This window comes from Rhinoderma darwinii, chromosome 5 (genome assembly GCF_050947455.1).
Source record: "Rhinoderma darwinii isolate aRhiDar2 chromosome 5, aRhiDar2.hap1, whole genome shotgun sequence".
Lineage (NCBI taxonomy): Eukaryota > Metazoa > Chordata > Amphibia > Anura > Rhinodermatidae > Rhinoderma > Rhinoderma darwinii.
In genome coordinates, this window is record NC_134691.1 from 236793141 (window position 1) to 236814234 (window position 21094).

General features: G+C 40.3%; 1 protein-coding gene across 3 annotated transcripts in view; it reads right to left on the reverse strand.

The window, feature by feature from the left end:
- Positions 1-467: 467 nt before the first annotated feature.
- TERT (telomerase reverse transcriptase) overlaps positions 468-21094 on the reverse strand; it is a 101300-nt gene continuing 80673 nt past the window's right edge. The window contains exons 15-16 of one of the 3 annotated variants that reach the window (XM_075826999.1): positions 2276-2413; positions 468-2032 (exon numbers count right to left, since the gene is read on the reverse strand). In XM_075826999.1, the coding sequence (XP_075683114.1) occupies positions 1929-2032; positions 2276-2413 (242 nt within the window). In that variant the 3' untranslated portion in view covers positions 468-1928. Of the gene's footprint in view, positions 2033-2275; positions 2414-16923; positions 17815-21094 lie in introns of those variants that run through there. The other 2 variants (XM_075827001.1, XM_075827000.1) reach the window with 2 other exon arrangements.

The window sequence follows — 21094 nt, forward strand, 5'->3', positions numbered from 1 at the left end:
TATAGGGACAGTAATGTCATAAGCTTTCCCTGGGCCGAAGTACCTGGGTAGAGAATGGGAAGTGCTCTGCCCATGGGCCTTGGGAAAGCTCCAGACATTACTGTCCATATATGGACAGTGATGTCAGGAGCTTCCCCAGGTCCAGAGTCCCCTAGGTAGAGCATCAGAAACCGTCTGCTCGCAAACTTTGGCCCTAGGGAAGCTCCTAATGTCACTGGTAAAACCTCAGACCGAAGGCAAAATCGATATGTGATTATCGATATGTGAAAATATATCCCTAATACTACCATTTAAAACAAATATTATATGTATTTGCTTTAGTGGTGCCCTCATATAAGGAACCGTAACTGTGGTGATCAATTCGCTTAAATAAAGAGAATTTGGAACTTATAGTCCTATACTGTACCTGAAGGAATAAAATAAGGACAAATCTGTAGACAAAAACAGGAATGACACGGCAATGAGGATCATTTAAACAAAAAAATGTATAAACTTTATTTACAAATACGCTCCAAAAAATCCTTCTGGGAAGAGAAATCTAAATCAAATCAATATTTGGGTGTTTGCCTTCAAAACAGGATCACTTCTTCTAGGTACACTTGACTCATGGATATTGCAGGAATATCGTCAGGTGTATGATTAATTATAACAAACAGGTGATAATGGTCATCATTTTCATATGTAGTTTTAAACACAATCATTAACTAACAGAAACAGTTGTGTAGGAGGCGTAAACTGGGTGAGGAAAAGCCAAGCTCTGCTTACAAAGGTGAGGGTGTGGAAGACAGTTTTAGGTCACAGGTTCACCATGGCAAGACTGAGCACTGCAACAAGACAAAAGGTAGTTATTCTGCATCAGCAAGGTCTCTCCTAGGAAAAGATTTCAAAGCAGACTGGGGTTTCAAGATGTGCCGTTCAAGCTGTTATGAAGAAGTACAAAGAAACGGGCATTAGTGGCGCAGTAGTGGGCCAATTAAAGTTTGTGCAGCAGATCAAAAGACATCACGCATACTTCCCTTCAAAATCGGAAAATGTCCAGCAGTGCCATCAGCTCACAACTGGCCGAAACCAGTGGGACCAAGGTACACCCATCTACTGTTCAGAGAAGTCTGTCCAGAAGTGGTCCTCATGGCAGAATTGTGTCCAAAAAGCCATACTTTTGAAACGAGGCCAGGCGACTCAACTATGTACGAAAACATAGGTACTGGGGTGCAGAAAAATGGCAGCAAGTGCTCTGGACTGATGAGTAAAAATTTTAAATATTTGGCTGCAACAGTGGAGAGTGGTACAATAATGAGTGTGTGCAGGCCACAGTGAAGCATGGTGTAGGTTCCTTGCAAGTTTGGGGCTGCAATTCAGCATGTGGGGTTCGGGATTTGGTCAGGATTAACGGTGTCCTCAATGCTGAGAAATACAGGCAGATACTTATTCATCATGCAATACCATCAGGGAGGCGTCCGATTGGCTCCAAATTTATTCTGCAGCAGGACAAATACAGCCAATGTCATTAAGAACCAACTTCAGCATAAAGAATAACAAGAAGCACTGGAAGTGATGATATGGCCCCACAGAGTACTGATCTTAACATTATCCAGTCTGTCTAGGATTACACAAAGCGACAGAAGGATTTGAGGAACCCTACATCCACAGAAGACCTATGGTTAGTTCTCAAAGATGATTGTAACAACCTTCCTGTCGAGTTCGTTCAAAAACTGTGTGCAAGTGTACCTAGAAGAATTGATGCTGTTTTGATGGCAAAGGGTGGTCACACCAAATAATGATTTGATTTAGATTTCTCTTCATTCACTTTTGTTAATTGATTAAAAAAAATTTTTTCCGCTAATTTCTTAATTTGCAGCATTTTTCCACAATTGCCTAAAACTTTTGCACAATACTGTATGTATAAAAAACAAACACTTGCAGCTGAGTTAGTCCATTATCATTGAAAAATCTTTATGAAGAGTTGTATCAGTCACTTCTTTTAGAAATCTAATTGTTTCATTTGGCAGGATTCTAGATAGTCGTATTTTGCCTAAAGAAAGTAAAAATATGTCAATGTTGCATCTTTATTTTTTTCTGAAATATATCTCTATTTTAGAATAAAATCTATAAGCCTATCTTCATTTATAATATAGTATATAAGTCACATCACTACTGACTAAGTACACTTTATCAAGGAACAATACATTAAAATTTCATATAGATGATTTTCTAAATTTTATCTGCAAATTAATATTAGTTCTGCTACCATTCCTTGCACATTTCCCCTACTTACAATGGTGGAGAGGGACAAGTAGAGACTTGTATAATAATTTGTGATTAGACAGCTTTGTAATAAACGCATCACAATTGAGCCATTGCACAGATTCAAAGGGAAATGGTCCAGTTGCACCTTTGGCTCCAAGAGTAAAACCTGCAGACAATAAATTCATAATTTTGTTATGTGCAGCATAAACAAAACGTTAGTACACAGTCACATTTAACCGTTTAACCCCTTCAGGACGCAGCGTGTTTTGGCCTCGTGGCACAGCCGATTTTTTCATATCTGACATGTGTCACTTTATGTGGTAATAACTTGGGAATCCACTTGGGAATGCTTTTACCTATCCAAGCGATTCTGATTGTTTTCTTGTGACATATTGTACTTTATGATAGTGGAAAAATGTGGTCGATAAAATTCAATATTTATTCGTGAAAAACACCAAAATTTAGAGAAAATGTGCAAAAATGTGCATTTTTCTAAATTTCAATTTATCTGCTTGTAAAACAGATAGTAATACCACACAAAATAGCCACTTGTTACCATTTCCCATATGTGTACTTTATATTTGCATAGTTTTTTGAACATCCTTTTATTTTTCTAGGACATTACAAGGCTTAGAACTTTAGCAGCAATTTCTCACATTTTCTAGAAAATTTCAAAAGGCTGTTTTTACAGGTACCAGTTTAGTTCTGAAGTGGTTTTGAGGGCTTTATATATTAGAATCCCCCAATAAATCACCCATTTTAAAAACTGCACCCCTCAAATTATTCAAAACAGCATTCAGAAAGTTTCTTACCTTTTAGGCGCTTCACAGGAAATAAAGCAAAGTAGAGGGGAAATTTACAAATTTCTTTATTTTTTGCCGAAATTCATTTGTAATAAAAAAATTCTGTAACACAGAAGGTTTTACCAGAGAAACGCAACTCAATATTTATTGTCCAGGTCCTGCAGTTTTTAGGAATATCCCACATGTGGCCCTTCTGCCCTAATGGACCGAAACACCGGCCTCAGAAGCAAAAGAGAACCTACAGGATTTTGGGGCCTGCTTATCTTTAGATTATATTTTAGGCACCATGTCAGGTTTGAAGAGGTCTTGTGGTGCCAAAACAGTGGAAACTCCCCAAAAGTGACCCCATTTTGGAAACTAGACCCCTCAATGAATTTATCTAGGGCAATAGTTAGCACTTTGACCCCACAGGTATTTTGCTATATTTATTGGAGTTAGTCTGTGAAAATCAAAATCTAGTTTTTTTCTAAATAAACATAGAAATTTGTAATATTTACAAGGAATAAAGAAAAAAATGCACGACAACAATTGTAAAGCATCTTCTCCCGATTACGGAAATACCCCATATGTGGTAATAAACTGATGTTTGGACACACAGCAGGGATCAGAAGGGAGGGAGCGCCATTTGGATTTTGGAGCGCAGATTTTGCTGGATTGGTTTTTAGTGCCATGTCGCGATTGCAATACAGGGAACAAAACAGTGGAAACACCCCAAAAGTGACCCCATTTGGGAAACTACAGCCCTCAATGAATTTTTCTAGGGGTATAGTGAGCATTTAGACCACACAAGTTTTTTTGCAGAATTCAGTAGAATTAGGCCGTGAAAATGAATATAAACATTTTTGTCCACTAAAATGTTGATTTTTTTCATTTTCACAGGGGATAAAAAAGAAAAAAAGTCGCCCTAAATTTTTAGCGCAATCTCTCCCGAGTATGACAATACCCCACATGTGGTAATAATTTATTTTTTTAATAGAAATTAATTAACCTTTGCGGGACTGATCCTTTTTTGCTTTTCTATTTTAGTTTTTCACTCCCCGCCTTCCAAACGCCATAACTTTTTTATTTTTCCATGAATTGAGCAGTGTGAGGGCTTATTTTTGGCAGGACGAGCTGTAGTTTTTATTGGTACCATTTTTTGGTACATGCAACTTTTTGATCACTTTTTATTACATTTTATTTAGAGCTTTGGTGACCAAAAAACAGTGATTTTGGCGTTTTCAAGTCTTTATTTCTTACGGCATTCATAATGCGCTATAAATGACAATTTTATTTTATTCTGCGGGTCGGTACGATTACGGCGATACCATATGTATATCTTTTTTTATGTTTTGCAGCGTTTGCACAATAAAATCACTTCACCATATTCTGAGAGCCGTAACTTTTTTATTTTTCAGTCAAAAAAGCGGTGTAAGGGCTTGTTTTTTGCGGGACGGGTTGTAGCTTTGTATTGGTACTATTTTGGGGTACTTGTGACTTTTTGATCACTTTTTATTGTATATTTTGGGAGGGGTGGTGACCAAAAAAATAGTGATTCTGGCTTTGTATATAGTTTGTTTTTTTTGCGGCGTTCACCGTGCGGTAAAAATAACATTATAGTTTTAGAGATTGGGTCGTTACGAATGCGGTGATACCAAATAGGTGTACTGTTTAACGGTTTTATTTTTTTCCTACAATAAGTGACTTATTATAGGAAAAAAAATCTTTTATTTTTACACTTTTGTAAAACATTTTTATTAACTTTTTGTTTCTTTTTTCTGTACTTTTTACACTTTTTTTTATTTTTTATTACCTGCAGCTCTCATTGCTGCTAGAATATATTACACTACCTAGGTAGTGTAATGTATTCCAACTGTCAGTGTGACGTCACAGTTACTCTGACAGTTAGGCTGGGTTCACACGACCTATTTTCAGACGTAAACGAGGCGTATTATGCCTCCGTTTTACGTCTGAAAATAAGGCTACAATACGTCGGCAAACATCTGCCCATTCATTTGAATAGGTTTGCCGACGTACTGTGCAGACAACCTGTCATTTACGCGTCGTCGTTTGACAGCTGTCAAACGACGACGCGTAAAAATACAGCCTCGTCAAAAGAAGTGCAGGGCACTTCTTTCAGACGTAATTTGAGCCGTTCTTCATTGAACTCAATGAAGCACAGCTCAAAATTTACGGCTGTCAGAGAAGCCTCGCAAAATGCGAGGAGGAGCAATTACAGCTGAAACGAGCTGTTTTCTCCTGAAAACAGTCTGTCATTTCAGACGTAAAAGCCTGCTACCGTGTGCACATACCCTTAGTCTACGAGGACCAGCCAGAGGCTTACATACATGGCAGACCCGGAGGCCGTTGTCTGGCCCCCGGGTGCCATAACAAGCATCAGCAGCCCCCACAATTGCATGGGGGCTGCTGATGTGCTACAAACCCCCTACATGCGGAGATCGCAATTGAGCTCCGCATTTAATGGGTTAATTGCCGAAATCAGCGGCAATGAGCCACTGGTCGGCAACAGTGGAGTGTCAGCTGTCAGGGACAGCTGACGTCCCAGTTCCCGATGCACACTGTCACAGACACGGTCACCGACAGTATGCATCGCGAACGGAAGTGACGTCTTGGAAGCTGGTCCTGATAGGCTCCGGTCGCCATGCTAACCATCTGCAAAGCTCACGATTTCAATGTGAGGTCTGCCGATGTTCTAGAAACCCCTAAAATGTGGCGATTGCAATCAATCACTGCAATTAAGGGGTTAATTGCCGAAATCAGCAGAAATAAGCCGCTGATCGGCATACAGTGAACTGTCAGCTGTTAGGGACAGCTGGCCTTCCGGGGCACACTATCGCCGACAGTGTACACCGGAAACTGCGCAGTAACTGTACGTCCCGATGCGCTAAGACACTGGTCACCAGTACGTACAGTTGCGTCGTGGTGCGCCTAGGGGTTAATGATTGGCCTATTTTGGCGCTTAACTCCTCCCTCCTGCATGCATTCTGGGCCTTAATGACCAAGGCAAAATGGGAAATAAAATTCAGCAAAAACAGGGCTTTGTTTTAGTGTTATATACTATAGGGTTTACTTTTTTTTTTTTACAAAATCTGACAAATGCAAAAAAAAATAAGAAAAAAATGCAGTTTCCTTAACCCCTTAAGGACGCAGCCTAGTTTTGGCCTTAAAGGGAATGTGTTGCCAGAAAAACATGTTTTTTTTTAAAAAATTAAACATTTAGTGTGTGGGTGATTAAACATTGTTCAAATTTTTTTTATTTTTTTCGCGAGTCAGGAAATATTATAAATTTTTTCTAATTTATAATACTACCCATTTTTGGTCACTAGATGGAGCTAGTTCCCAAAATTGCAGCATTGCAACATTGGGTTAAAAGCCCTCGCTCTAGTGAGCTCTCAGCATCCCCCCCTCCTTTATCCTGGCTAGTGCCGGGATAAACGAGGGGTTTGAAAGGTTTAACCTCCTACACTGTGTGTCGCCATTTTTTGAGGTAACCCACAGTGTAGTAGGTTTACATACAGTAGTAAACACACACAAACACTAACATACATTGAAATCTCTTACCTGCTCCTGCCGCCGCGGCTCCCTCCGGCCCGTCCGCTCCCTTTGCTGCCGCTGTTCCATGTGCACAAGTCCGGAAGCCGCGACCGGAAGTAGTAATATTACTGTCCGGCCGCGACTTCCGGTCCACAGGAAAATGGCGCCGGACGGCGCCAATTTCGAATAGGACTGTGTGGGAGCGGCGCATGCGCAGTTCCCACACAGACGCCGTACACGGCAGTCAATGGGACGGGAGCCGTTCGCAGTCCCTATGGGACTGTGGCTGCCGTATTCCATGTCTGTGTGTGTCGTTAATCGACACACACAGAAATGGAACAAAAAATGGCAGCCCCCATAGGGAAGAAAAAGTGTAAAAATAAGAAACAGTAAAACACAAACACACAAATGAAAATAAACGTTTTTATTAAAGCACTAAAATCTTTAACATATAAAAAAATTATTTGTGATGACACTGTTCCTTTAAGGCTCAGAGCCCATTTTTCAAATCTGACATATTTCACTTTATGTGGTAATAACATCGGAATGCTTAAACCTACCCAAGGGATTCTGAGATTGTTTTCTCGTGACACATTGGGCTTCATGTTCATGGTAAAATTTGGTCGATATATTCAGTGTTTATTGGTGAAAAATTGCAAAATGTAGAGAAAATTTTGAAAAAATAGCATTTTTCAGAATTGAAATGCATCTGCTTGTAAAACAGACGGTTATACCACCCAAAATAGTTACTAGTTCACATTTCTCATATGTCTACTTTAGATTGGCATCGTTTTTTGAACATTCTTTTATTTTTCTTGGACGTTACAAGGCTTAGAACATAAACAGCAATTTCTCATATTTTTAAGAAAATTTCAAAAGCCTTTTTTTTAAGGTACCTCTTGAGTTCTGAAGTGGCTTTGTGGGGCCTATATATTAGAAACCCTGATAAAACACCCCATTTTAAAAACTAGACCCCTCAAAGTATTCAAAACAGCATTTAGAAAGTTTTTTAACCCTTCAGGCATTTCACAGGAATTAAAGCAAAGTGGAGGTGAAATTTGCAAATTTCTTGCTGAATTTCAATATTATTCATTTTTTTTTCTGTAATACAGAAGGTTTTACCAGAGAAATACTACTAAATATGTATTGTCCAGATTCTGCAGTTTTTAGAAATGTCCCACATGTGGCTCTACTGCGCACGTGGAATAAAACACAAGCCCCAGAAGCAAAGAAGCACCTAGTGCATTTTGAGTCCTCTTTTTTATTAGAATATATTTTAGGCAGAATGCCAGGTTTGAAGAGGTGTTGAGGTGCCAAAACAGTAGGAATCCCCGAAAAGTGACCACATTTTGGAAACTACACCACTCAAGGGATTCATTTATGGTTGTGGTTACCATTTTGACCGCACAGTTTTTTCACAGCACGTATTTGAATTGGGCTGTGAAATGAAAAAAAATGTCATTTTTTCCAATAAAATGTGATTTGTGATCAAAATTTTTTATTTTCACAGGCAACAATATACCCCATTTTGTTGCCCAATTTGTCCTTAGTGTGGCAATACCCCATTTGTGGTGATAAACTGCCGTTTGGGCCCATGGGAGGGCTCAGAAGGAAAGGAGCGCTATGTGTTTGTTGGAGTCCAGATGTTGCTGGATTCGTTTTCGGGTGCCATGTCGCATTTGCAGAGCCTCAGAGGTATCAAAGCAATGGAAACCCACCAGAAGTGACCCCATTTTGGAAACTACACCCCTCAAGGAATTAATTTATGGTTTTTTCACAGCACCTATTTCAATTGGGCTGTGACATTAAAAAAATGAAATTTTTTCCAATACGATGTAATTTTTTATCAAAATTTCTTATTTTCACTGGGAACAAAATACTCCATTTTGTTGCCCAATTTCTCCTGAGTGCAGCAATGCCCCATTTGTGGTGATAAACTGCCGTTTGGGCCCATGGGAGGGCTCAGAAGGAAAGGAGCGCTATTTGTTCTTTGGAGTCCAGATTTTGCTGGATTGTTTCTCGGGTGCCATGTCGCATTTGCAGAGCCCCAGAGGTATCAAAGCAATAGAAACCAACCACAAATGACCCCATTTTGGAAACTACACCCCTCAAGGAATTCATTTATGGGTGTTGTGACCATTTTGACCCCATAGTTTTTTCACAGAACTTATTTGAATTGGGCTGGGAATGAAAACAAAATTATTTTTTTCAAATAATATGTAGTTTTGGCTGAAAATGTCTTATTTTCACAAGAAACAAAATACCCCATTCTGTTGCGCAATTTGTTCTGAGTGCCGCAATACCCCATTTGTGGTGATAAACTGCCGTTTGGGCCCATGGGAGGGCTCAGAAGGAAAGGACCACCATTTGGCCTACTGGGGATTTTCTAGTGCAAAGTCATGTATGCAGAAGCACCTGAGGTACCAGTACAGTTGAAACCCGCAAGAAGTAACCCCGTTTTAAAAACTACACCCCTTAAGGCATTCATCTAGAGGTGTAGTGAGCATTTTGACCGGAGACCTACACCCCATAAACTGTAATGTGGGTTCTCCTGGGTACGGCAATACCCTACATGTGGCTGTTATCAGCTGCCTGGGCACACAGCAGGGATCAGAGGGGAAAGACGAGGGGGGATAAGCTGTGCGGAGTGCATCAGGGTAAGTGAAATTGGGGTAAATTATAAACCAAGGGATGTATGATAAATTTTAAAACACTCTTTCATACAGAGCTCTGGTTATTCGGGACACGTGTCACATTGATATATTGTGTCATCCCTTATCCCACCCTCATATAGCAGACTTTGCACCTCTTGACTTTTTCCCTTCTTGCCAGTTTGGGGAACTTCTCCTGGAAAGTGTTGCCGCCCTGGTACGATGCGTGTGGCCCCGCTTCCAGAAGTACTGGGTGCCCCCCCTTCTTGGTCCCTAAAGATTAGGTTCTTGATAATCACCTCTTGAAATTCCAGGAAAGTTCCCCTCTGGCCTGCACATCGACATAGCATGTACGCGTTGTACAAAGCCATCTGTATGATGTGCACGGCCAGCTTCTTATACCACACCGCATGGCGATGTAGGGCTTCAGGATTTGATCTCACAAGTCCATCCCTCCCATGTACCTATTGTAGTCCAGGATGCAGTCTTGTTTGGGGGTGGCCTCTCCTTCATATATCCTAAACCTGTAGGTATACCCTGATGCACTCTCGCACAGCTTATACATCTTCACGCCATACCTTGCCCTCTTACCCGGCAGGTACTCGCAGAATTGAACCCTCCCTTTAAAATGTACCAGGGACTCATCAATAGAAATACAATTCTCAGGGGTGTATGCTTGGGAAAACCGGGCACTGAAACGGTCTAATAGGGGTCTCCGTTTATACAAACGGTCAAAACTGGGGTCATCTCGGGGTGGGCACGGCTCATTATCAGCATAATGTAAGAAGCGAAGTATTGCCTCATTTATTTATTTTTTTAGGTTACAGTTCAGTTCTGAAGTTGCTTTGAGGGGCCCATATATTAGAAACACCTATCAAACACCCCATTTTAGAAACTAGACTCCTCAAAGTATTCACAAAAGCATTTAGAAAGTTTATGAACCCTTTAGGTGTTTCACAAAAATTTAGAGGAAAGTAGAGGTGAAATTTACATTTTTCTTTTGGTCAGAAAATCCTCTTCATACCATTTTTTTTATAACACAAAAGGATTTATCAGAGAAACTCAACTTAATACGTATTGCCCAGATTCTGCAGTTTTGAGAAATATCCCACATGTGGCCCTAGTGCGGTAATGGACTGAAGCACCGGCCTCCGAAGCAAAGGAGCACCTAGTGGATTTTGAGTCCTCCTTTTTATTAGGCACCATGTCCGGTTGAAAAGGTCTTGTGGTGCCAAAACATTGGAAACCCCCCAAAAGTGACCCAAATTTGGAAACTAGACCCCTTGAGGAATCCATTGTAGTTTTCTTGGGGTGCATGCGGCTTTTTGATCAATTTTTATTCTATTTTTAGGTGGCGTGGTGACACAAAAACAGCAATTCTACTATTGTTTTTTTATTCTATTTTTTTTACAGCGTTCACCGTGCGCTATAAATGACATATTCACTTTATTCTGCGGGGCGATACGATTACGGCGGTACCAGATGTTTACAGGTTTTTTTTATGTATTATGGCGTTTGCACAATAAAATACGTTTTGTAAAAAATCATTCACTTTTTGTGTTACCTTATTCTAAGCACCAGAACTTTTTTATTTTTCAATCAATAAAGCCGTGCGAGGACTTATTTTTTGCGTAACGAACTGCAGTTTCGATCAGTACCATTTTTCGGTACATGCGACTTTTTGATCTCTTTTTATTCCATTTTTTGGGAGGTGAAGTGACCAAACAATTGTGATTGTGGTACAGTTTATTATTATTTTCTTTTACGGCGTTCACCGTGCGGGATAAATAACAAAATAATTTTGTAGTTCAGGCCGTTACGGACGCGGCAATACCAATTATGTATAGTTTATTTGTTTGTTTATATATTTTTATTAATAATAAATGACTGATAAGGTAAAAAGGGGGATTTTTACTTTTAATACTTTTATTTTCTTATTTTTACACATCTTTTTTTACTTTATTACTTTGTCCCACTAGGGGACTTGAGGGCAGGAGGCCCTGATCGCTATTCTAATACACTGCACTACATGCTTAGTGCAGTGTATTAGAACGGTCAGCTACTCGCTGACAGCAAGCATAGTGGGTCCTGACGTTGTCAGGACCCACTAGGCTTCAGTCTATGGCATAGCCGGACGCCATTATTTGGTGTCCGGTTGCCATAGTCACCATCGCCGGCCGCTATGGTGTAGCAGGCCGGCGATGGCAGCTTAACCCCTAAAAAGCCGCGATCTCTATAGAACGCGGCTTTTAAGGGGTTAATCAGCGGGGACACAGCGATCGGTCCCCGCTGTAGGAGCTGTGACAGCTGCTGTACGAGACAGCAGCTGTCACAGCTCCTGTATGTGTCGGGAGGACGGCCGAAACGGCCGTTACTCCCGAGACGTACTATTAGGTCATGGAGCGCGAACGATACAGCTGCCATGACCTAATAGTACGTCCAGGAGCGGGAAGGGGTTAAATTTGTTGCCTAAAAGGTTTTAAATAATGTTTTTACTTTTGAATGCCTTTTCATTTATTTCTGTATTTGTTCAGGTTGCATGGTCACCAAATATTTTGGTGTATGTTATCTTACTGGGCACATGGCAAGGCCACTAAAAGTGTCCTATTTTTGAATTAAGTAATTTTTTTATTGCAATATTTTACAATATAACACCCCAATACAAAACAAAACTCCCTCTTCCTCCTCCTTCAAAGTACATATGTCACATACATATACAAATTGCTCAGAGTATTAATATGAATTACAATAAGAACAAGAGTATACAGGACATTTTCAAATCATATCGTATATATTACAGTATTGGAGTATCCAATGTGAGATCAAAACAGCCTCCAATTCCATATTTAAAACATAAACCTATCAGTTATCTAACCCTATCCCAGCTGAAACACCCATTGAAGAGGCAAATCCAGGTCCTTCTACCCAAGAGGCCCATGTTTTCAAATATGTGTCTGGCATTTCTGGATACATAAATATATTTTTCCATACGAGTCAACCAGTTAACATTATTTATAAATTCTCTCATAGTTGGGGGTTGTTCATCAAGAGACATACTCCACATATCCCAGAATACAGACATAGGTATTAAAAAGTCTATGGAAACTTGATATACATAATATCCAAGTCTATCACTTCTGTTCAGAATCTCTGTACTCCCGAACATTGGCACATAATATGTATCAATGTAGCTTGATCAATTTTGCATCTCGGACACACAGAGGAGTTTTTAAGACCGGTTTCAAACTAGCGTGTTCAGTCCGTGATATACGGTCCGCAGGTCGACCGCATTTCCCGGACTGAGCACACTGCAGGGAGCCGGGCTCCTAGCATCATAGTTACGACATTAGGAGTACCTGCCTCTCCGCGGAACTACTGTCCCGTACTGAAAACATGTTTTCAATACGTGACAGTTTTCCCGCAGCGAGGCAGGGACTTCTAGCGTCATACATAACTATGACGATAAGAGCCCAGCTCCCTGCAGTGTTCTCAGTCCGGGAAATGCGGCCGACCTGCGTATATTAGCATCTACATTTCGTTCTGCTGCTATAAAAGTTTGACTTTCCTGTGCATTAGCAACTGTAGCAAGCATATGACCTGCTTTCTCTCCCTCAGCATAAGATCGATGTGTCTGAAACAGTCTTATCCACTACTTCTAACAAATGTTTTTTATTTTATTTTTTTTTAAACAATGCTTGTTCTTCCTACCAATTAGTCAATGATGAACTAGTAATATTTAACCTCTTCAGGACTGAGCCTGTTTTGGCCTTCAGGAAAAAGCTGATTTTTCAAATCTGACGTGTCACTTTAAGGGGATAAAAACTCCGAAATGCTTTTACCTATTCAGAAAGTGTTTTAACCCTTTAGGCGTTTCGCAGGAATTAAAGACAAATTTCATATTTTTTTGCCAAAATTCATTTGTAATACATTTTTTTCTGTACCACAGAAGGTTTTACCCGAGAAACGCAACTCAATACTTATTGCGCAGATTCGGCAGTTTTTAGAAATATCCCACATGTGACCCTAGTGCGCTAATGCATTTAGATCCCACAGGTCTTTTGCAGATTTTATTAGAATTAGGCCGTGAAAATTAATATCATCAACATTATTTCCACCAAAAATGTTGAATTTTTTCAATTTCAGAAAGGATAAAGGAGAAAATGCCGCCCAATATTTGTAAAGCAATTTCTTCCGAGTACGGTTATACCCCACATGTGGTCATAAATGTTTTTTCATGAGAAAGTAATTAACCCTTTCCAGACAGCTCCATGTTTTGCTTTTTCTTTTTCCTTTTTTTCTCCCCGCTTTCCGACAGCCATAACTTTTTTATTTTTCCAAGGATTGAGCAGTGTGAGGGCTTATTTTTTTGCGGTACGAGCTGTAGTTTTTATTGGTACTATTTTTTGGTACATACAACTTTTTGAGCACTTTTTATGACAGTTTTTGGTAGAGCCAAGGTGACCAAAAGACTGCGATTTTGATGGTTTGAAATTCTTGATTTTTCACGGCGTTCACCATGCGAGTTAAATAATGGTATATTATAATAGTTTGGACTTTTACGGACGTAGCGATACCAATTTTGTGTCTTTTTTTACATTACTTTAGTGAAAAAAATGTGAAAAGGTTTTTTTTTGGACTTTAAATATTTATACAATTTTTTCCACTAATAACTATTTACTTTTGTTTTTACACATTTTATTAGTCCCCATAGGAGACTTGAACCAGAAATCGTTAGATCACTGGTAGAATACACTGCAATACTAATGTATTGCAGTATATTGTAATTTTTACAGGCTCCTGTAACAGCGCGATTGCTTTTTTTGTTCGTTAGTCCCGGGTGTCAGCTGTAATACACAGCTGACACCCGCAGCGTATGGCGCGGGCTCAGTGCGTGAGATGCTCCATACTTCACCCCCCTCCACCATGATATGCTATTAAGTCATGGTGCGCGAAAGGTATAATTCACAGCAGATGGTGCAAAGTGAATATGACAATTTTCCACTGATGTGCCATTTTAGTGCTACTATATGTTGTGCCCAGTTTGTGGCACACATACCTCATAAAATATTAACCGGGTTCTCCCGGGAATGGCGATGCCATATCGGTGGACGTAAACTGTTGTTTGGGCACGCTGTAGGGCTCAGAAGGGAGGTAGTGGCATTTGGCCTTAGGGAGTGCAGATTTTGCTTGGTCGTAGCTCTGGCATTTCAGTTTATAATGTGGGGGCATATGTAGGCTGGGCAGAGTACATCAGGGCATAATAAAAGGGTATAATAATGGGGTAAATAAAAAATAATCCGCAGATATGTGGCCAGTGTCGCACTTATAAATGGTGCCCGATCTTATCCGCTTTTGGAACACTGAACATTTTGCATCGCTATATTCTGGGAGCCAGAACTTTTTTATTTTTTTCACCACCGGAGCTGTGTGGGGGCTTATTCTTTGCGGGGCAATCTGTAGTTTTCATTGGTACCATTTTGGGGTACATGCAATTTTTTTGATCACTTCTTCTTCCATTTCTCGCCAAGCAAGGTGACCAAAAACCTTCAATTCTGACAATGTTTTTTATTTATTTTTTACGGCGTTCACCCTGGGCTATAAATGACCATTATATTTTATATTGCGGGTTGGTCCGATTACAGCGATACCATATGTATATAGTTTTTTTTTTACATTTTGCAGCGTTTGCGCAATAAAATAACTTATTTAGAAAATGAACTATTTTTTGTGTCACCATATTCTAAGAGCCATAACGTTTTTATTTTTTAGTCAAAAAAGCTGTGTAAGGGCTTGTTTTTTTGCGGGATGGGTTGTAGTTTGTATTGGTACCATTTTGGCGTACATGCGACTTTTTGATCACTTTTTATTGTATATTTTGGGAGGGGTGGTGACCAAAAAATAGTGATTCTGGCATTGTTTTTTGTTTATTTTTTTTGCGGTGTTCACCGTGCAGGAAAAATAATATTATACTTTTATAGCTGGGGTCGTTACGAACGCGGTGATACCAAATATGTGTACTTTTTTTTTACGTGTTCATTTTTTTCCTATAATAAAAGACTTATTATAGGAAAAAAAGCAGTTCTTGTTTATGTCAGTTATAACTTTTATTTTGACATTTTTAAAAAATATATTTTTAGTCTTTTTTTTACTTGTCCCACTAGGGGACATTTAGACTTGCAGCTCTGATCACTGCTGGAATACATTATACTACCTACGTAGTGTAATGCATTCCAACTGGCATTGTGACGTGACAGTCACTGTGACAGGAAGCCTATGAGGACCAGCCATGGGTACCATCGCCAGCCCCCGTGATTTCACGTGGGGCTGCCTATCTGCCCTAAACACCTTAAATGTGGCGATCGCAATCATACGTCGCATTTAAGGGGTTAACTGCCGAAATCAGCGGCGATGGGCCGCTGATCGGCAACAGGGAATGCAGGGCAGACACCCTGCATAGTTAACCGCCGCTGCGGTGTAGCGTCGCGCGGCGGTTAACTGTCAAAGCACTGACGTAACTGCACGTCGAGGTGCGTGAAGTTACTGCACACATCGACGTGCATTAACGGTAAGCTGCGGCAAGGGGTTAAGATATGTGACGCTTCCGTTTGCGGCACCCTGTCTGAGAGTACATCCCCCAAGAATCGGGTCTTCAATTTCACATTACTAATAAGTTGTATGAAACAGCCCCTCAGTGTAGACTTCGTGGTGTTCCATACTACTCCAGAACTAGTTGTGCCAATATTTTCAGAGAAATAATCTGTCAACACCTTAAGCACGCCAGACATATTTATAACAGTTATCCAGAAAGCATTCAGTTTGCACAAGGACCTGCCAGGGTAAACACCCGAGATAGAGATATAACAAGTAACAGAGGATAATGATGAGATAGGGCTCTAGGTAAATATTCAGCTATAACAACTTCTCTAGCTACAGTGTCAGGGCATAATCCTTAATCAATACGTGACAGACTATTATAGGAACTAGAATAACAAGAGTATTGTTTATCAGAAAGATGTTTTAGTCTCCAGGGATCCAACAATAATACCTCCTGTAGAAAGGAACCAAAGGTAGATAAGGGCCCATCCATATGTGTGTATGTTCAGCTCTGAAATTGTCCCAATAGGGATAAATATAAATTATTGAAGTCTACCATTATGATAAATGGAACACCTGGTCTATCACTAGTAAAAGCTATTACTTCATAACTAAACAGTGGTGGTACATATAGGCCAATAATTATGTATTGTATGGAGTATATAGTACAGTAAACACAAATGTATCTCCTTTCATCATCCATTTCTACCTGTAGGCTGATAAAGGGTATTAAGTGATGAATCATTAAGCTCACACCGCTGGAGTACCCAGTGTGAACGGAATGGTATTCATGACCCATCCATGCTCAATGCATACTTGATATCATATCTTTAGAAAGAGGAGTTTCTTGGAAGCACAATATCGCTGGAAAATGAGGTTTAACATATTCAAATATAGAAGTTCGCTTAACTGGGTCTCTGAAACCTCTAACATTCCGAAATAAAAAATTGACATTATAACCAAAAGAATTTGTTGGAAAAAACTAACAGGGGTATTGCAGCATTAGCATACAGATTAGATGTTGGTTAGCAGAGCAAGAAATGCAATCATATGTACATCTGAAGAACAAAAAACCCACAAATGGCCCCCCCCACCATAACTTTACCAATACACCAATATACTTGCTCCGTATGAAACAAGTCGGTGCACCAGTCTTCCGTGAACCTTCAAAAAATGTTTCAATATAACATAGCGTCCTGCCGGAGCGTCCTGATTCAAAGAAACATCCATCAATTCAGAAGTTCAGGATCATTATAGGTCTTTGAGCTACTACCTCTTATATAGTGTGAATAAGACCGAGTTGGTTTAAGCACCATCTGTATTTTATCCATCGGAGTCTCGTAGACTACGTTCATTGTGATCCATCTTGCAGAGTATAGCATTGCGTATGTTAACTAATGTGCTTAGTAGTCTTTTCACCTCTTGAAATAGAAGACGCTTTTTCTGTATCTCAGCCTAGTCGTCTGGATAGAAGGCTACCCGGCTGGTTTCAATAGTAAAGTCTTTAATATCTCTGGCTTTTTTCAAAATGGCATCACGGTCTCAATAGTGTAAAAACTTGACTAGCATAGTCCTGGGTGATGTCCCTGGTGGAAAAGGTCTCATATGTACCATATGGGCACGTTCAACAGCATATAAGGGTGAAAGAAGTCACACCAAAAGTGGAATTTAGCCAGGTTTCAATGAATTCAGCTGGGGCGGACCCTTCTGCTCTTTCAGGTGAGCCCACCAGACTAATATTATTTCTGCGGAGCCTGTTTTAAAGATCGGCAGCTTTAGCATGCAGATTCAAAATGGCTTGATCATGCTTTCGGATATCTCTTTGCATAGGCAGAATGGCGTCGTCCGCTGCACCAATGCGGTCCTCTACTGCTGAGATTCTATCCAAGACCCTTTGTAAGTCATGGCGGATGAGGCCCACATCTTCACTCACACCTTCTATTTGCAAGGATAGGAATGATAGTGTTGTATATACAGGAAGACATCTGTAAAGGGAAGTGTTTTATATATTTATATCTATGTACATGTAGTGTAGATGTGTGTGTATATATATATATATATATATATATATATATATATATATATATATATATATATATATATATATATATATATATATTTGTCCCTCCAGAAAGGTGTCATCTAATCAGACACCCTGGGGGGTGTAAAACAAACAATGAACTAATCCAGGTAGCAGGAATTCCAACTGCCCTTCCATCCCCCTACTAGATACCATGAGGCCCAGGCCCCCCCCTTTCACGTGCATGAGCTGTGATGTCACACAGGTGTGCACGGGGAGGTTTAAAAGGACAAACGGTCCCAAAGTTCTTTCTCTTTGTTCCTGCTCCCTGGCTCCACTAAGGGTCTCCTCTTCCCTCCTGGCCTGCTCCTGCCTCATGGCCCTGATGGCCCCACACCAACTCGGACCACATGGACTACGAAGTATCCACGTGTAGCAGCAGCTACACGTTATGCTCTCCCCCCTCCTTACTTTAACCCTTTCCTAAGTTAACCCTTTATCCTCCTGCTGTCCCTGGTAACCCTTGCTATTAACCCTTAGAGTATAGGGAAAGTTATATTAGGAGGGAGTGAGACAGAAATAGTGAGCGTGTATTGGACTGTAACGTAACTGTATTCATATGTATGTTTAGATAAGTGGGTGGCGGTATAATTAGGATTATGATATCATGTTTATACTGTACTACGTATAGTGTGAGTATATTCAATATATATTAACGTGTTATATGTATTTGGGTATACTGATACTTTACGGTGATCAGTTACTGTGTTCTGTGTTTAGTTTGGTGTATTTTACATGTAAGTGTGATTATTGTTAGTAATAAATATTACCCTTTATTTACTATACAATTGTATTTATTGTACGATCTTATTCCGTTGAGTAGAAGCAAAGCAAGTAGACGTTAGTATAAGGAAAAGGTAGGGGAACTAGGAATAAACCTAGTGACCCTGATTATAAAGGAGGTAGTAATAGTGGGCGACCAAGTAGGTGAAACCCAGCTATTATACCAGCCCTTGTACACACGTGGGTGAGTGTGTAGTGAGTGTTCATTATATATATATTTATATAAATAATTCCTTTTTCAACGTTCATAATGGAGGGCTTTCCTTTTCCTGGCACAGGCAAATCAGTTGTAATTGACGTAGATATAGCTAGAGCAAGTTGTTCACTTTCACCCATTATCTGCTCTCCACATACAGACTGACACCTCGTTCTCCTTCACCAAATCTGGGGCTGGTGGGAGTCTGTGGGTCTCTGCTGTTGGCTGATGTTTGCTTGGCGTAGCAGGAGTGTAATGCGAGTGTAATGTGTTAGAATGTTTTAGGTCACTTTGTAACTGCAGAGGCGGAGAGCAGAGCCCGCTGTTTACTGTTCAGTGAGTGGTGATCGCCTGGATAGGCTGCATACAGTGATAACGTCTTCAGGGAACGAATAATGTTATCTCCAAGCCCCCAGATGTAAGCCAACATCTGGGTCAAGGAGAGGTTAGCTCTGTTTGCAGCGTGATCGCTTTCTACAGCCCGTTAATGACCGCCGTGAAAAGGCGTATCAGCGGTCATTAGGGGTTGATGACCGAGCAATTTTTCATCGTCGTCTTCATAGAGCCATAACCTTATATATTGTTTTTCGCCAACACAGCTGTATGAGGGCTTATTTTTTGCGCGACGAGCTGTGTTTTTCAATGCCACTATTTTGATGTACATGTAGTTTATTGACAAAGTTTTAATTGACTTTTTTTTAGTGGGGGAATGGGAAACCCCACCCCCGCAAGCCGCCATTTTTGTGTTTTTACATCGTTCACCATGCAGCGTTAATAACAAGTTACCTTTATTTTATGGGTCGATACAATTACGGCGGTACTAAATATGAATAGGTTTTTTGCTTTACTACTTTTGCACAATAAAAAGTTTTTATGGCATAACAAGGGCCATAACTTTTTTATTTTTCCGTTGACGTAGCTGTATGAGGATTTTTTTTTTGCAAGACGAAATGTAGTTTTCATGCGTACCATTTTGGGATAAGTGGGACTTTTGATTAACTTATTCTGGAAGGGAGATGGAAAAAAAAGCAATTCCATAATTTTTTGCAGTCTTTTTATATTTTTTGCAGCGTTCACCTTGCGGTTTAAATAATGTGTACCTTTACGGTTAGGGTCGTTATAATCGCTGTGATACCATACAGTGAAGGAAATAAGTATTTGATCCCTTGCTGATTTTGTAAGTTTGCCCACTGTCAAAGACATGAACAGTCTAGAATTTTTAGGCTAGGTTAATTTTACCAGTGAGAGATAGATTATATTTTAAAAAAAAACAGAAAATCACATTGTCAAAATTATATATATTTATTTGCATTGGGCACAGAGAAATAAGTATTTGATCCCTTTGCCAAACAAGACTTAATACTTGGTGGCAAAACCCTTGTTGGCAAGCACAGCAGTCAGACATTTTTTGTAGTTGATGATGAGGTTTGCACACATGTTAGATGGAATTTTGGCCCACTCCTCTTTGCAGATCATCTGTAAATCATTAAGATTTCGAGGCGGTCGCTTGGCAACTCGGATCTTCAGCTCCCTCCATAAGTTTTCGATGGGATTAAAGGTCTGGAGACTGGCTAGGCCACTCCATGACCTTAATGTGCTTCTTTTTGAGCCACTTCTTTGTTGCCTTGGCTGTATGTTTCGGGTCATTGTCGTGCTGGGAGACCCAGCCACGAGCCATTTTTAATGTCCTGGTGGAGGGAAGGAGGTTGCCACTCAGGATTTGACGGTACATGGCTCCATCCATTCTCCCATTGATGCGGTGAAGTAGTCCTGTGCCCTTAGCAGAGAAACACCCCTAAAACATAATGTTTCCACCTCCTTGCTTGACAGTGGGGACGGTGTTCTTTGGGTCATAGGCAGCATTTCTCTTCCTCCAAACACAGCGAGTTGAGTTAATGCCAAAGAGCTCAATTTTAGTCTCATCTGACCACAGCACCTTCTCTCAATCACTCTCAGAATCATCCAGATGTTCATTTGCAAACTTCAGACGGGCCTGTACATGTGCCTTCTTGAGCAGGGGGACCTTGCGGGCACTGCAGGATTTTAATCCATTATGGCGTAATGTGTTACCAATGGTTTTCTTGGTGACTGTGGTCCCAGCTGCCTTGAGATCATTAACAAGTTCCCCCCGTGTAGTTTTCGGCTGAGCTCTCACCTTCCTCAGGATCAAGGATACCCCACGAGGTGAGATTTTGCATGGAGCCCC